Below are 13,843 nucleotides of genomic sequence, written 5' to 3' on the forward strand. Positions count from 1 at the left end.
AAATTTCACATCCAGGAATCAAAGTTTCCATCCAGTAAACTATATAATGGCAGGTACACGTCGTCTGTGTCACCAAAATATGAAGTTACTATTGAAATCCTGAAAAAATATTGAAACTAACGAGGAAGTGTACGTCACCTTCCTACATGTCAAGCAGCAACTCAGCTATGGTACTTAATCCATTACTACAGTTAAGTTCCGGGACCAACTGATTTATAAAATGCATTAGAAGTTGTGTACACTGATAATGCAAATGGAAACATCAGCTTAAAAAATCGATTTCGACAGACAAGCATGACCGTTTTAAAGTCAACCGAAGAATTCATTGAATCATTGATTGGAAAATAGTGTAGTTACTTTTACTGTGTATTTCATTCATTCCAAGCTGTATTCCTCAGACTGAATATACTGTACTATCAAGTATTATTGCGTGACTTTATTGGAAGTGATGAGGAACAAGGATTTAACTCGAACATTCACAAGCCACCATAAATTCATCTGTAATTTATTTAAAGGAAATAGTGCTTTAAATGAGAAAGCAGTTATGATATCAGGTTTTTTGAAGTATGATTCCATTTTTGTACATGAATTCCCGCGGCATCGGTAGAAGTTTATTGAAAACAGATTTGACTCATTCCTTGTCAGATCGAACAGTGCTGTCAACTTTATTATCGCCGAATTTTATTATTCTAGTAGATGTCCATAAAGTAAAAGATTTTGGAAAGTTTCAGTTTTGCGTTGTGAATAAATCGTAAGATTTTAATTAATGTAATTAGGCACTTTTAGGATGTGGCTGGCATTTTTGTACAAGTATGTAAATTTCTCGATGTATTTACGGAGTCAGAAATATAGAATTTAGCGTCGAGCAGTACTTGTTTCGTCGGAATTGTCTGGTGCAAAGTTTATGCACACAATTTAACGTCTGTCATCGAGGAATCGAATGACGTGTATAGAAGTTTTGTTCATTCTCACTGGACCGTCTGAATTAAACACGTATCTCGCTACGCGGCTTCTCAATCAACAATTCTAGCAAAAGTTAGCCCTGGAACTTCAAGAAGACGCATGCAGACTTTAACCAGGAAGATAGAAAGCAAAGAGCAGAGGAACCGACCGTCGTGGTCGAGTTGTCACTGCTCTAGGCCCGGAGATCGGCTATAAATATTAATAAAAGTAAATAAACAGAAGAAAGGCGTAACAAACAACCGGAACTTCTGTTAACGAGGATGAAAGAAACTTTCACTTTTCATGTAAGTTATTTAAAGAAAATGTGTTTTTGCCTAGTAGCATTCATACAAGACGATTTGTTGCTATGTAACGCGAAATTAATAGATGTACGGAATTTAAATGAAACATGTTGATATTTTCTTGGGTTCTGGCGCCATGTGGATTGGTCGGTAGATGTCAACGTTTCGGAGAAGCGTACTTTCTCCATCTTCAGGGCTTAGAATAAACATGTTGCTCATCAGTATAAGTGAAGTGAATTTCCACAGCAAAATACTTTACTAATCCAAATCGTATTGCAGTCCCAACTTGATATTTATTTTATTTATTTAGTGTTCTGTCTGACGACAGGTCCATATGAACAGGATCCTTCCATCCTTTTCTCGGACTGGGACCTGTTCATATACGTTCTTGGCAGATGATCCAGAAGTGGTTTGCCATTGCCTTCTTCTGTGTGTGAATGGAATAATTGTTGGGATGCCACGGAGGAAAACTCCGTGTTGCCTAGACCACGGCCTTGCCCAACACAAGTTATAAATTCGGGCACCGCCGGGAATCGAACCCGAGACCCCAGGATTACAAGGCCAGCGTTCTAACCGCTAGACCACCTCATCTTATTATTATTTAGTGTTCTGTCTGACGACAGGTCCATATGAACAGGATCCTTCCATCCTTTTCTCGGACTGGGACCTGTTCATATACGTTCTTGGCAGATGATCCAGAAGTGGTTTGCCATTGCCTTATTCTGTGTGTGAATGGAGTAATTGTTGGGATGCCACGGAGAAACCGGGGAAGAAGCCCCCGGAGGAAAACTCCGTGTTGCCTAGACCACGGCCTTGCCCAACACAAGTTATAAATTCGGGCACCGCCGGGAATCGAACCCGAGACCCCAGGATTACAAGGCCAGCGTTCTAACCGCTAGACCACCTCATCTTATTATTATTTAGTGTTCTGTCTGACGACAGGTCCATATGAACAGGATCCTTCCATCCTTTTCTCGGACTGGGACCTGTTCATATACGTTCTTGGCAGATGATCCAGAAGTGGTTTGCCATTGCCTTCTTCTGTGTGTGAATGGAGTAATTGTTGGGATGCCACGGAGGAAAACTCCGTGTTGCCTAGACCACGGCCTTGCCCAACACAAGTTATAAATTCGGGCACCGCCGGGAATCGAACCCGAGACCCCAGGATTACAAGGCCAGCGTTCTAACCGCTAGACCACCTCATCTTATTATTATTTAGTGTTCTGTCTGACGACAGGTCCATATGAACAGGATCCTTCCATCCTTTTCTCGGACTGGGACCTGTTCATATACGTTCTTGGCAGATGATCCAGAAGTGGTTTGCCATTGCCTTCTTCTGTGTGTGAATTGAGTAATTGTTGGGATGCCACGGAGGAAAACTCCGTGTTGCCTAGACCACGGCCTTGCCCAACACAAGTTATAAATTCGGGCACCGCCGGGAATCGAACCCGAGACCCCAGGATTACAAGGCCAGCGTTCTAACCGCTAGACCACCTCATCTTATTATTATTTAGTGTTCTGTCTGACGACAGGTCCATATGAACAGGATCCTTCCATCCTTTTCTCGGACTGGGACCTGTTCATATACGTTCTTGGCAGATGATCCAGAAGTGGTTTGCCATTGCCTTATTCTGTGTGTGAATGGAGTAATTGTTGGGATGCCACGGAGAAACCGGGGAAGAAGCCCCCGGAGGAAAACTCCGTGTTGCCTAGACCACGGCCTTGCCCAACACAAGTTATAAATTCGGGCACCGCCGGGAATCGAACCCGAGACCCCAGGATTACAAGGCCAGCGTTCTAACCGCTAGACCACCTCATCTTATTATTATTTAGTGTTCTGTCTGACGACAGGTCCATATGAACAGGATCCTTCCATCCTTTTCTCGGACTGGGAACTGTTCATATACGTTCTTGGCAGATGATCCAGAAGTGGTTTGCCATTGCCTTCTTCTTCACGCATGCACGCACACACGTTCCGAATTTTGGGAATAACGAAGTTAAAGGTCAAATTTGAAGACCCTGAAAACATAAATATACCGAATTTTTAATGTAACAGGCCATTGGAGAGGGAACTTTGCTAGCTTCGCCACGAGTATAAAATAAGTCCTGTTTCTGGATTAGGGCACAAGAGATGCCACTTTTTTCTAAGACAACGCGTGCCCAAAACGATTTCTTTTTACAGAATTGGATGTTTGCTGTCACAAATCTATGTACCTTATGGCAGTAAAATCTGGCACTTTAAGGGGTTGGGTTGAAAATGTACCTTTTCTGAGTTGATCTGATGTGGACTGACCCTGTGGTCAAAAATTGTTGAACCACTTTTAAAGCGGTTATTTCCAAGCCCGACACTGAGACGGCATTATAATAAAAAAGTTGATATTAGTGACGTACGACGACGTGGTCTCTAACCTGGACTGAATTGCTTCTCAGGATCTCGTACTATGACGAGCTTTGATGTTCAGTTTTCAAAAGATATGCACTCACTGAGTCAATTTCCTCGTCTCTCACGGTATCGAGTTCACAAGAGCTCGCCATCGGTCCTTGTACTAAGACAGATCAATCCACCTCACACCCTACCACCTCGTATTTCCTCTAGATGGCATTATAATACTGTTTACAGCGAAGCCTAGATCTTCCCAGAACTTTGTTTCATTAATAGTTTTGTAACAAACAAATATTTCCCACCATTCACATCAGATCGGCCTATGTCGGCCATATTCAGGGAGCTTGAACAATAATTAATACTTTTAATAACTTAACAATAATCATATCAGTTATGAATTTAAAATCGTTAAGATGTCATATTAATGCGTATTGGCATTAAGTGAAACCGTGAACCGGAAACAGATGAATGCTGTGTGTTGAATTCAGAACGGACTAGAGTCATATCGTCCGACCCACCGGAAGACGCCTGGATGAAGTAGCGTCCGGAATTCATTCTCGGTTTAGTTACGGAGCGCTGAGGTATCTCGGTAATACTGATGACGGAAATGAAGTGATGCCACTATGGACGAATACGGGCTGTGGGAAGAAATATCCTCGTGTAAGAAGCTTGGTCACTAAAAGAGAAGTGGAGACCAGCAGTGACTAATCAGTCACTCCTGCTTAGAAAAGTTCACTCCGGTCTCTGAGCTGGTATATGAATCCAATACACGTAACCCCGGCCATATTTCCCTAAGATGCATTTTAATATTATTATTCCATCTACACCTAGATCTTTTTTCAGGCTTTACAAGCAATTTCTACTACACAGTTTATATCAGCTCAATGGGCGCTACATGTCCGGCGAACTCATTCGAAAACTTCCGGTGTCTTCCCAAGTAGATTTTTCAGTATGAACTGTCGTGGTTTCGAAAGTGAACATTCATACCGGAAGACGTACAAATACGATCTTCATTTTACAGCCGAATTTTTTGAATTTCAGGAAAAAGAACGCTTTAAAACTCTCGGAAGCTTAGTCCACTGTTACAGTAAGGGGTCGAGTTCCAGCTTAAAATTATATTTAATCTGTTCCAGATTCACATGAGCTGGGGGAGAGAAGCACAGAACGGTACCCTGGATCGAAAAACCTTGGTCATCCGAATTTTGGGAAATCGAGAGGAGACGGAAATGATCCTGTCTTCGATAACAACCTGGTCACAAACGTGACGGCGCAGCTCGGAGGAACGGCGTTCCTGCACTGCCGCGTGAGGAACCTGGGAGAGCGACCCGTAAGTATGAGACGACCACATCCCCCGATTTAATATTATTCTAAAAAAAAAAAAAAACTTCTTTTCAAGATCGCAAGGTACAATGCGGTAGGACATAGCGGTTGGTGTGATATTAACTTCTTGCAGACAGTGTTAATTTGCTATAAACGTAATCGTAGTGTAGCAAGCGTTAGTCTATATTGTCCGTGTCGTTTAAACACAGCATCCGCGCCTTTTTAAAGTGAATTAAGTCATAATCCGACTTCTTCATTCTTCTTCCCAGATTTCACAGTAGTTTTTATCGTACCATTCTTAGGTAGGTCACACATTGCGTAATTAAACTTCGTCCCTGCCAACAACTCGCTCCACCGTTCCCAAATGTCGGTCCACGATAACCAACCAACCATAAACGTAATTAAGGGCGAATTCATGCAAAATATAAGATGTCATTTATTTATAGGTAAATCATTTAAAACAACCAATCAAAATGTTAGGGGCGGAGACTGTATAGGTACGTCGATTACGTGGAGTCCGTCGTGGCCACCCCGAGACCCCACACCATGACTCGTGGATGTGGCTAACTGAAGCACGTTTGAGACTCTGTTCAGTCAAGGTATGGGGCTGTTTTACACCGGGTCGGACGGGATGTGTAGGAAGGTTGGGTTACAGAGAATGTTTTTGGCTCATACGGTGTCCAAGGCTTTTGCTACCCTCAGGAAAACCGCTCCGTTTAGGCGTTTGGCGGAGTCGCGCTGTGTTCCGATGGGGGAAAGAAATGAGTACTGCTCGTCTCGCGGCATCCGGCGCCAGGCTTGTAAGGTTACTTGCGTCTTTATATTCTTAGGAGTAAATAAAACACGAGGGCGTACCAGAAGCCTTTGTGGTTGATCTGTACAGGTGCGCAAAGCAGGGCACCGAATTACAAATAAACGTAGCCATCGTATCATAAAACAGGAATCGGTATGGACAAGTCTGTATAGAGGCGCTGTCAGTGGGCTTCAGAATAAAAAAAAATATTGACTTGAATATTAATATTGGCAAGGTTTAATATAGGCCTGACCTTTTAGTCAAAATTCAAAGAGCAATGTTCGTGAAACGTAGCGGGGTTCCATCAAAACTTACATTTGCCAGATTGTAAAGTGGCCAGGTGGATTATATATTGTTAAAATGCAAGAGACTATAACATCAACAAAGAGTGTCAATTCCGCCTCAGAGTAGGCGTACAAAAAATTCTTTGACAACAAAAAAAACGCTGCCTGTCAGACTGGCGTGGAAAGCCCTGCTGCAGATATATATGGCACATAAAAGAACATAACTGATTGTAATCTAAAATATACAACACTCCACCTGTATTTCTATGTTTACAGTATCGCCAAAATAATTTAAATGACGTTATATCATAACAGTGCGTGATCCTTGAGCCATGTGCCATTTCTGAGGAAATACGAGGTGCGTTCGAAATGTTTCCAGACTGCGCGTATAAAAACCCGTACACTTATCTCAGGTATTAATCGAAGATGGTCGTCCAGAACGCTCGTCATCATCGACAGAGGTTCGGCCATTTTTAAAACGTGAATGCCACACAAACGTTTGTGCACGACCCATTGCGGACTCCCCAAATGCTTGCTTTAGCATTTCATAGGTTTCCGTAGCCGTTTTGGCGAGTCTTTGGCAAAATTTGATGCACACGCCATTCCGAAATCGCAGGAGGTTCGGTGTAATGCACTACCAAAACGCCCGTAACTAAGAAACAAATGCTAATTCGATGATGCCGGCTGGCACACTGATTCACTATGAATGTAGGCCGCACCCCCTAGCGGCAGAAGCTCGTACTACATCCGGTTCGCCCTCTATTGACCCAGTCTTGAAACTTTCCGATCGCACCTCGTATATGTAAAGTTATAATAGATGATTTTTTAAAAGCAGATAGCCTCAAAACAAAGTTAATTAGCCCATATATGTGGTAAAACCCCATCCCAATCTCGAGCAGAAATCTTCGCTGAAATACATTTCGATTTTGGAGTTCAGGACTAGTTGTTATTTCTAAAAGACGTGCCTTCCCAATCTGCGCCCGTTTTATACACCTTGTGCATTTCTGTTTTCTCCCAAATGTTACAATTCTGTTCATGTTGGTAAGCATTACACATACAAGCGTCCTGCCTGGCTGTTATAATCACTGATCTAAATAAGTTTGCATTGAAAGCAAGTGGTTATCGTGTTGAAACGGGTATAGCACGGGCAGGCTAGTTGAAAATCCTCTTTCCAGAACACGACACTCAACATTCTGAATACGATCTTTACTGTTTATAAACCTCGTATCTAACCAATTTAATAATTAACAACTTGGCGCAGTGTGTTTCGTAGAAAGTTGATAGCTGTCAGATCATTTCCTGTTTTCATAAAGAATGAAGATCTGTAACACATTCAAATGAACCCTCTATTAAATTCTATCTTGAGCTATTTATTACCATTTTGAGGTTTATGTAGGTTTATATAAGTTCAAATTACTTTCTTAAATGTCCGCTTTCATGTGTAATTGTAAAACTAGCATTTCAAATATGTATGCATGTTACGTAGCAATTATTTGAAGGCTAACTATTTTGTTTGTAATTCTACTAATATACAAACGTAGCGTTATTGGGAACACACCTTACGTTTAACGAACATTACTGAAAAATAGGACCAAATATCCCAAATCTAAAACTTCTTGACGATGGTGAAGAGTCAATTGAATAAAAATTTACTTGGATATTATCCATCGTCTAGTAATAAAACGTAAAAAACGTAAAACGACGTTTCGGAGATGGGGCTTTATCTCCGTCTTCAGGTTCCTACTCAGTTGGGCCCACTAGATAGAGATAGGGATTAGCTCTATCTAGTGGGCCCAACTGAGTAGGAACCTGAAGACGGAGATAGAGCCCCATCTCCGAAACGTCGTTTTACGTTTTTTACGTTTTATTACTAGACGATGGATAATATCCAAGTAAATTTTTATTCAACCAAATATCCCGTTAAAATGGTCGCTCGAAGTCTGTAGATCACTGATCGTTCAATTTCATCGAGGTAATTAATAATTTAATGTCATACATACCAGCCATGCTAAAGTTTGCTGCTGTCGAAGACTTTGAGGTTATGTCTATATATGACAAACTTGAAATACCTGTGTAACTGTGGCTATTGGGAAAATAAGCCACTAATTTGCCAACTCCTGCTGGCTTTGTTATGCATAAGTTGAGGAAAGTTGGTGTACCCAGTCTGTACTTCGTAGAATTTCTTGTTTGAACATCTGCCTTTAAGTTCACAATTTCACGAATTTCACGTACTTTAATTTTGTTCCTCTAACATTTCAAAGCATATTACAACGTATCCATGTATAATGCCATACATGATAAACACATGAAAGTAAGTTATAGTAATTTGTGTTTTGAAACAAAGTTTACGCATAGGATCTTACGGAAGATGAAAACGAAACCACTCCTTTGAAGATTGTGTTTTGATTCTATAAAATTCTCACGCTCACCAAAACTCTGAAATGCTTCTATTTCTGAAATAAAGTATGCATAAAACGTACCTCATTTTTTCGAGAAAGCCATACTGATGATACTTGTGACGTAATACTTGGAAACGAGATGGAAATTTGCTTCGGAGAAACACGGAATTGAATAGGCTAGAAAGTGGTTATTCCTCATCTTTCACATTTCACACTAACTTATTTACGAGGTGCGATCGGAAAGTTTCCAGACTGCGCGTATAAAAACCCGTACACTTATCTCAGGTATTAAATTCATCCATCACCCTCGAAGTAGTTCCCCTGGGAGTGAACACAACGATCCCAGCGCCGCTGCCAAGCCTGGAAGCATCCCTGGAAATCTTTCTTTGTCAGCCTGTCAAGCACCATCTGCGATTCTGCCTGAATCTCTTCTATCGTCTCAAATCTCCTTCCCTTTAGCTGAATTTTCATCTTTGGGAAGAGGAAGAAGTCACACGGAGCTTAGAAAGGAAGTTGGGGTCGGTTCTTGCAAGATCTTTGAGCTCCTGACAAACGAGAAGTCGATTCTGCTTCTGGTCCTCAGACAGGATGCGTCGCATGTGGAGTTCTTCATTTAGAATCAGCTGACAGGTCCCATAGCCTATCCCAACAATGTCGCACAAGTCGTTGATGGTACGACGTCGATCTTCGTGAATGGCCTGCCGAATCTTCGTAACATTTTCGGGCGTTGTGCTCGAAGATGGTCGTCCAGAACGCTCGTCATCATCGACAGAGGTTCGGCCATTTTTAAAACGTGAATGCCACACAAAAGTTTGTGCACGACCCATTGCGGACTCCCCAAATGCTTGCTTTAGCATTTCATAGGTTTCCGTAGCCGTTTTGGCGAGTCTTTGGCAAGATATTCAGGCAGAATCGCAGATGGTGCTTGACAGGCTGACAAAGAAAGATTTCCAGGGATGCTTCCAGGCTTGGCAGCGGCGCTGGGATCGTTGTGTTCACTCCCAGGGGAACTACTTCGAGGGTGATGGATGAATTTAATACCTGAGATAAGTGTACGGGTTTTTATACGCGCAGTCTGGAAACCTTCCGATCGCACCTCGTATGAAGACCAAAATGAATTGATCGTTGTTCTCGACAGTGTTTCATGTGCACGCATGTCATTGTGTGACACAATAGATCTCATTAAGATCTACATATCTACCTCCATTCAGTGTGACCTGCTTTTAAATACACAGTGATTCGTTCCTTCCTAGTTCCTCTGCGTTCAGAATTTTCGCTAGAATAACTGAGTACAAAGTATGCAAAACAAAATAAATTACAAATTGACTGGGGTAACATGTAGTTCCATTTTTCGTGTGGTGCTGTTGGGAAAGAGAGTGATATTAAATACGGAGATATAAGGTAAATGCATTTACGTCGTCGAGAAACTTAAACAACATTCTTCTCGGGGTCATGTTATTATATTAACTGTGGAAGCTTTAAATGTGCGTCATGTGTAAACATTTCAGTAGATTGTGTTTTTCTGTCGTAATATCCTTCTTTGTTAATATATTTCCATAATATTAATGAAAAAACACAAAACTTCAAATGTTAAAGAGACTATAGGAAATATTTCTTTCTTCTAACTTTTTAAAATGAAAATGAACTCAGATATGAGGAAGCAATATTGTTGTCCATATTTGATGAGGAATGTGGAAAGAGTTAATCTGATCACAAATCAGTTTCGGGCGTGTGACAAGTCTACAATTTATATCCTTCAGTGCAGGAGGCACAGGGAAGAATTTGTGTTGGTCCACGCACTGTTTTATGTGAGTATGGTAATTTCCTCTTGTGGCTGTGAGCTAACTCGTCATTTGTTTTTCTCTCGCCGGTGCCGACGTACGGACGTACACTCCTTGCAGATGCTGGCCCACGGCGTCATCCGTCATCATTAACAGCACACGAGTAGACGATGCACTCTGGGTAGTTACACGTTCCAACTTGCAATCTTCTAGGATCCATGTCATAAGCTGTTTGAAACATGAATGAACTTAAGCTTATTCATCTCGTAATGACTTATGTATTTGACTTCAGCGCTTTTCGCAAAGAAATTCGCGACACACGAAAGTTAAAACACAGAATTACATTATCTCTCCCTTGTTTCTAAAGAGTCATTTCAGACCACAGTAATGTGGATTAAGCAAACTCTTAAGGAAAAGTAGTTCCCAAATTTGGAATGTTTTTACGAAATTTTGGTCAAAGAAGGAGCTAATATCCGAGAAGATTTACAGTTGACCGGAAAATTCCAAACGATGGATCGAAAATCTCGACTTTCGATACCTCGTGACCCAGAAATGCAATAATCTGAATCAGGACGATATTTGTCTTACTTCTCGAAGATGGAGACACCCAGGTTTTTCGAGAGTGAAAAACCAAGCCACACATAAGTTAACATGGTGTATTTACACAGAAGTGGAAAAAATGATTAAAAATAGATTTGTTGCGAACAAATTTTTGATTTGTAGTTTTTGGTTTTTGCAGGTATCCTGGATAAGGCGTCGGGACTGGCATATCCTCACGTCGGGCCTCTTCACTTACACTAACGACGAGAGGTTCCAAGTTGTTCACACAGAGGGAGGAGACGACTGGAACTTACAGATCAAATACGTACAAAAACGCGACAACGGCACGTACGAGTGCCAGGTGAGTTGCATTCAGTATTTCGTTATACCAACAAACGACTACGGCTGGATCGAGCACCAGGTGGGTTCCGTTTAAGAAATGTGCCCGGCAGGTCTGAGATCGATTCCGGACATGGTACCTCGAGACGGACGTGAACTAGACGCATGGCGTTTGTGCCATTTGAAATGCAAAGGACGGATTTTTTGTGCTGGACAGCAAATTTTCTAAACCAAAAGTTGCTGAAATTGTATTAGAAATGTTGTGCGTGAGATTTACATTTCGTTGACGACTGAATATCGGGAGACCAGGCTTCGTGCTTGTTGGAAACAATAGACATTTGTGGGTCGTTGTGTTTGAACCTGGTGTAACACCATCGTCAAAATCCTTCAGAATCGAATTGATATTTCAGCAAACAGTTCCAGTCGTCACCGCAGTCTTTTGCTGGTTGCTGGTGCCGTTTGTATTTTGGAAAATCTGTGTCGTGTTTTGTCAAGACCAACTATTTGACTAAATGAATGGGGCAGAGCCCTTTTTAGAAGCTATCTGTAGTTCTGTTACAAAATTCCCGTAACGTCTTCCCAGAGTCCCCCACACAGAGCCTCATGCATGCCGTGTAACGTGGTTTCACTACGATCGACTTTAATATTATCTTCCAAGTGGTCTCTTGCCTTATATTTTCCAACCCAAAATCTAATTTTACGGACCTTCTGATTATGCACGTCTCTCCAGCCTTGTGTTTCAACTAACACACATGCATTGTTAGTGTTCTGTGCATAGCGTAGAATCTCCCACATTTATAATTCAAACAGGTAATTACTGCATTAATACTTAAACTATGGATGTTTTAGTTACTGATTCGTGTTATCCAAAAGTGCCAATTTGCCATCAAATCCTGTACCGACCTATCTTTCCACTTGACTTTCTCCAAGCTTATGCGTAATTATTAATATCACTTTGAAATTATTTTCTTTCATTTGCAATTGCGTAAATGCTATATCGTCTGATTGATTCTTACTTTAATTATCGAAACTCTCGTTGTAGCGTCGAAGATGTTGGGATGGGACAGGTTTCCTTCCTGTTTAATTATACTTTATCTGAAGTAATTTGAACAGGCTTAAAAAAAAATTAAAACGTCAGTTGCCGTAACACTGGGGAGATTCCTACCCGGTACAATTTCAGAACTTTACCGCCTGCATTAACGCCTTAGGTATTCTTGGGCGAACTAAGTAACCGGACACATTGTATTAACACTAATAGTGTTGTAAGATATGATTATATCGAGCTGCTGGAGAGAGCCTCTTTCAAATTCATGTGTAACTGCAGTTGAATCATGAGTTAAATGTTGTCTACTGAATCTCCTCGCTTCTCGGTTGTATCACCACAGTCATTAGGACGATCTGACCACCTAATTCCCTGTTCTCTGGGGCGACTGAATTAATATTACAACAGATGGTAATGAACAACCTGTAGACTGAGAAGAAAATGAAAGCTGTCAGCTTCCCATTATCTAAACGGAACCGAGACCAATTAATTAGCTGTTATAATCGCTAAATGTGCGGGAAATTGCTTTTTTGATTATGAAATGAAAATTACAATGTGAAAGATGTACCTCATATTTCACGAATAGCAGAGAAAATACTTAAAAGTAAAAAAAAGGTAAGCTATTCAAGGAAGAAATTGTATTTAATGTCTTCATCTCGTGTTTGTTAAGAGGATATTCAGTTTTGGCAAATTCCTGCTAGTGTAGTAATTCATTCCTGAAATTTAGTGTGGCGGTAAAAATACGTGTTAATTGCCTGAGTAAAACTGCGTTACTCTCTATCCACAAGTCGTGTTAAAGTTCTGTGTTTATCCAACTTTAAAGATCTGTGATTAAGAATTTTTTTGCACAAATTGCATTACGTGAACACAATAAAAATATATTTCTGTACGTTTTCATTCCCGATTGTATCAACACAGGGCGATCGCTTTTTGGTTTTCGAAAGTGACGCTGGTTTTCGCATTGTCACCACGTGCATGCAGACTGTGGTGTCCGTCTAGACGCCTGGAGAGCATTTTTCCCCTGTGTTATATTGACTAGAGCGTGGCAATGAGAGGCTAAAAATGCATGGAGCTTTAACTCTCTCTCCAAAATATTTTATGTACGTGACACGATGCTTAAGGACGCTACGAAAGGCAAAACTGACTTCGTTTCGAGAAAAATAATTAAATTATTTCCATGTTTTTTTTTTTACAGAAGTGCAATTCCACGACATGAGTATTAAGCTCTTTGTTTCTTTTCTGTAATGAAATGAAACTCGTGGAAATAATAATTTGTTCGTACCGTAAACAACCGTCAGTTCACCGTCAAGATAATCTGTGGTTTCAGTCAAGCCTCTTGTCGTCTGCCTACTCAGTGTTTGTTATTTGTATCTCCTGGTCCTGTCTTAAGTTTAATTTGCCTCAACTGCGCTTTTGAAATGAGGCCGTAAGTTGCGAGTCTTTGCGAAATAATTATTGTATACAATTCATGCTGTGGATTAATTACCTGTTACCCGTTTTTATTCAATGTTGTTCCCTTCTCCAAAAAAGGAATTATATCTAAAACCTGTGCGTTTGTCATCAAGAAAAATTCATCTTATGAAACCACTGTACAGGTAGATTATTCCGAAAACGTCGCTTGAGGTTTTATTCAGCTTGACAGCGGAACAGAGGCGAAGTAATTGCGACCATGCGTTCAATTCTTTCTTAACTACAAGCCACACGAAAATCTCTAAAGA

The 13,843-nt window shown here is 40.9% G+C and overlaps 1 protein-coding gene across 5 annotated transcripts in view; it reads left to right on the forward strand.

The window, feature by feature from the left end:
* Positions 1-13,843, forward strand: part of LOC110839609 (limbic system-associated membrane protein-like) — a 347,640-nt gene that overhangs the window by 248,912 nt on the left and 84,885 nt on the right. For all 5 annotated transcript variants that reach the window (XM_087351624.1, XM_087351620.1, XM_087351622.1 and 2 more), the window contains 2 exons: positions 4,761-4,954; positions 10,944-11,105. In XM_087351624.1, coding sequence (XP_087207750.1) covers positions 4,761-4,954; positions 10,944-11,105 — 356 coding nt within the window. The remainder of the gene's footprint in view (positions 1-4,760; positions 4,955-10,943; positions 11,106-13,843) is intronic.

This window comes from Zootermopsis nevadensis, unplaced genomic scaffold (assembly GCF_977971745.1).
Source record: "Zootermopsis nevadensis isolate Lab colony 2312 unplaced genomic scaffold, Znev_1.0 Znev_ptg000019l, whole genome shotgun sequence".
In the NCBI taxonomy this organism is placed as follows: Eukaryota; Metazoa; Arthropoda; class Insecta; order Blattodea; family Termopsidae; genus Zootermopsis; species Zootermopsis nevadensis.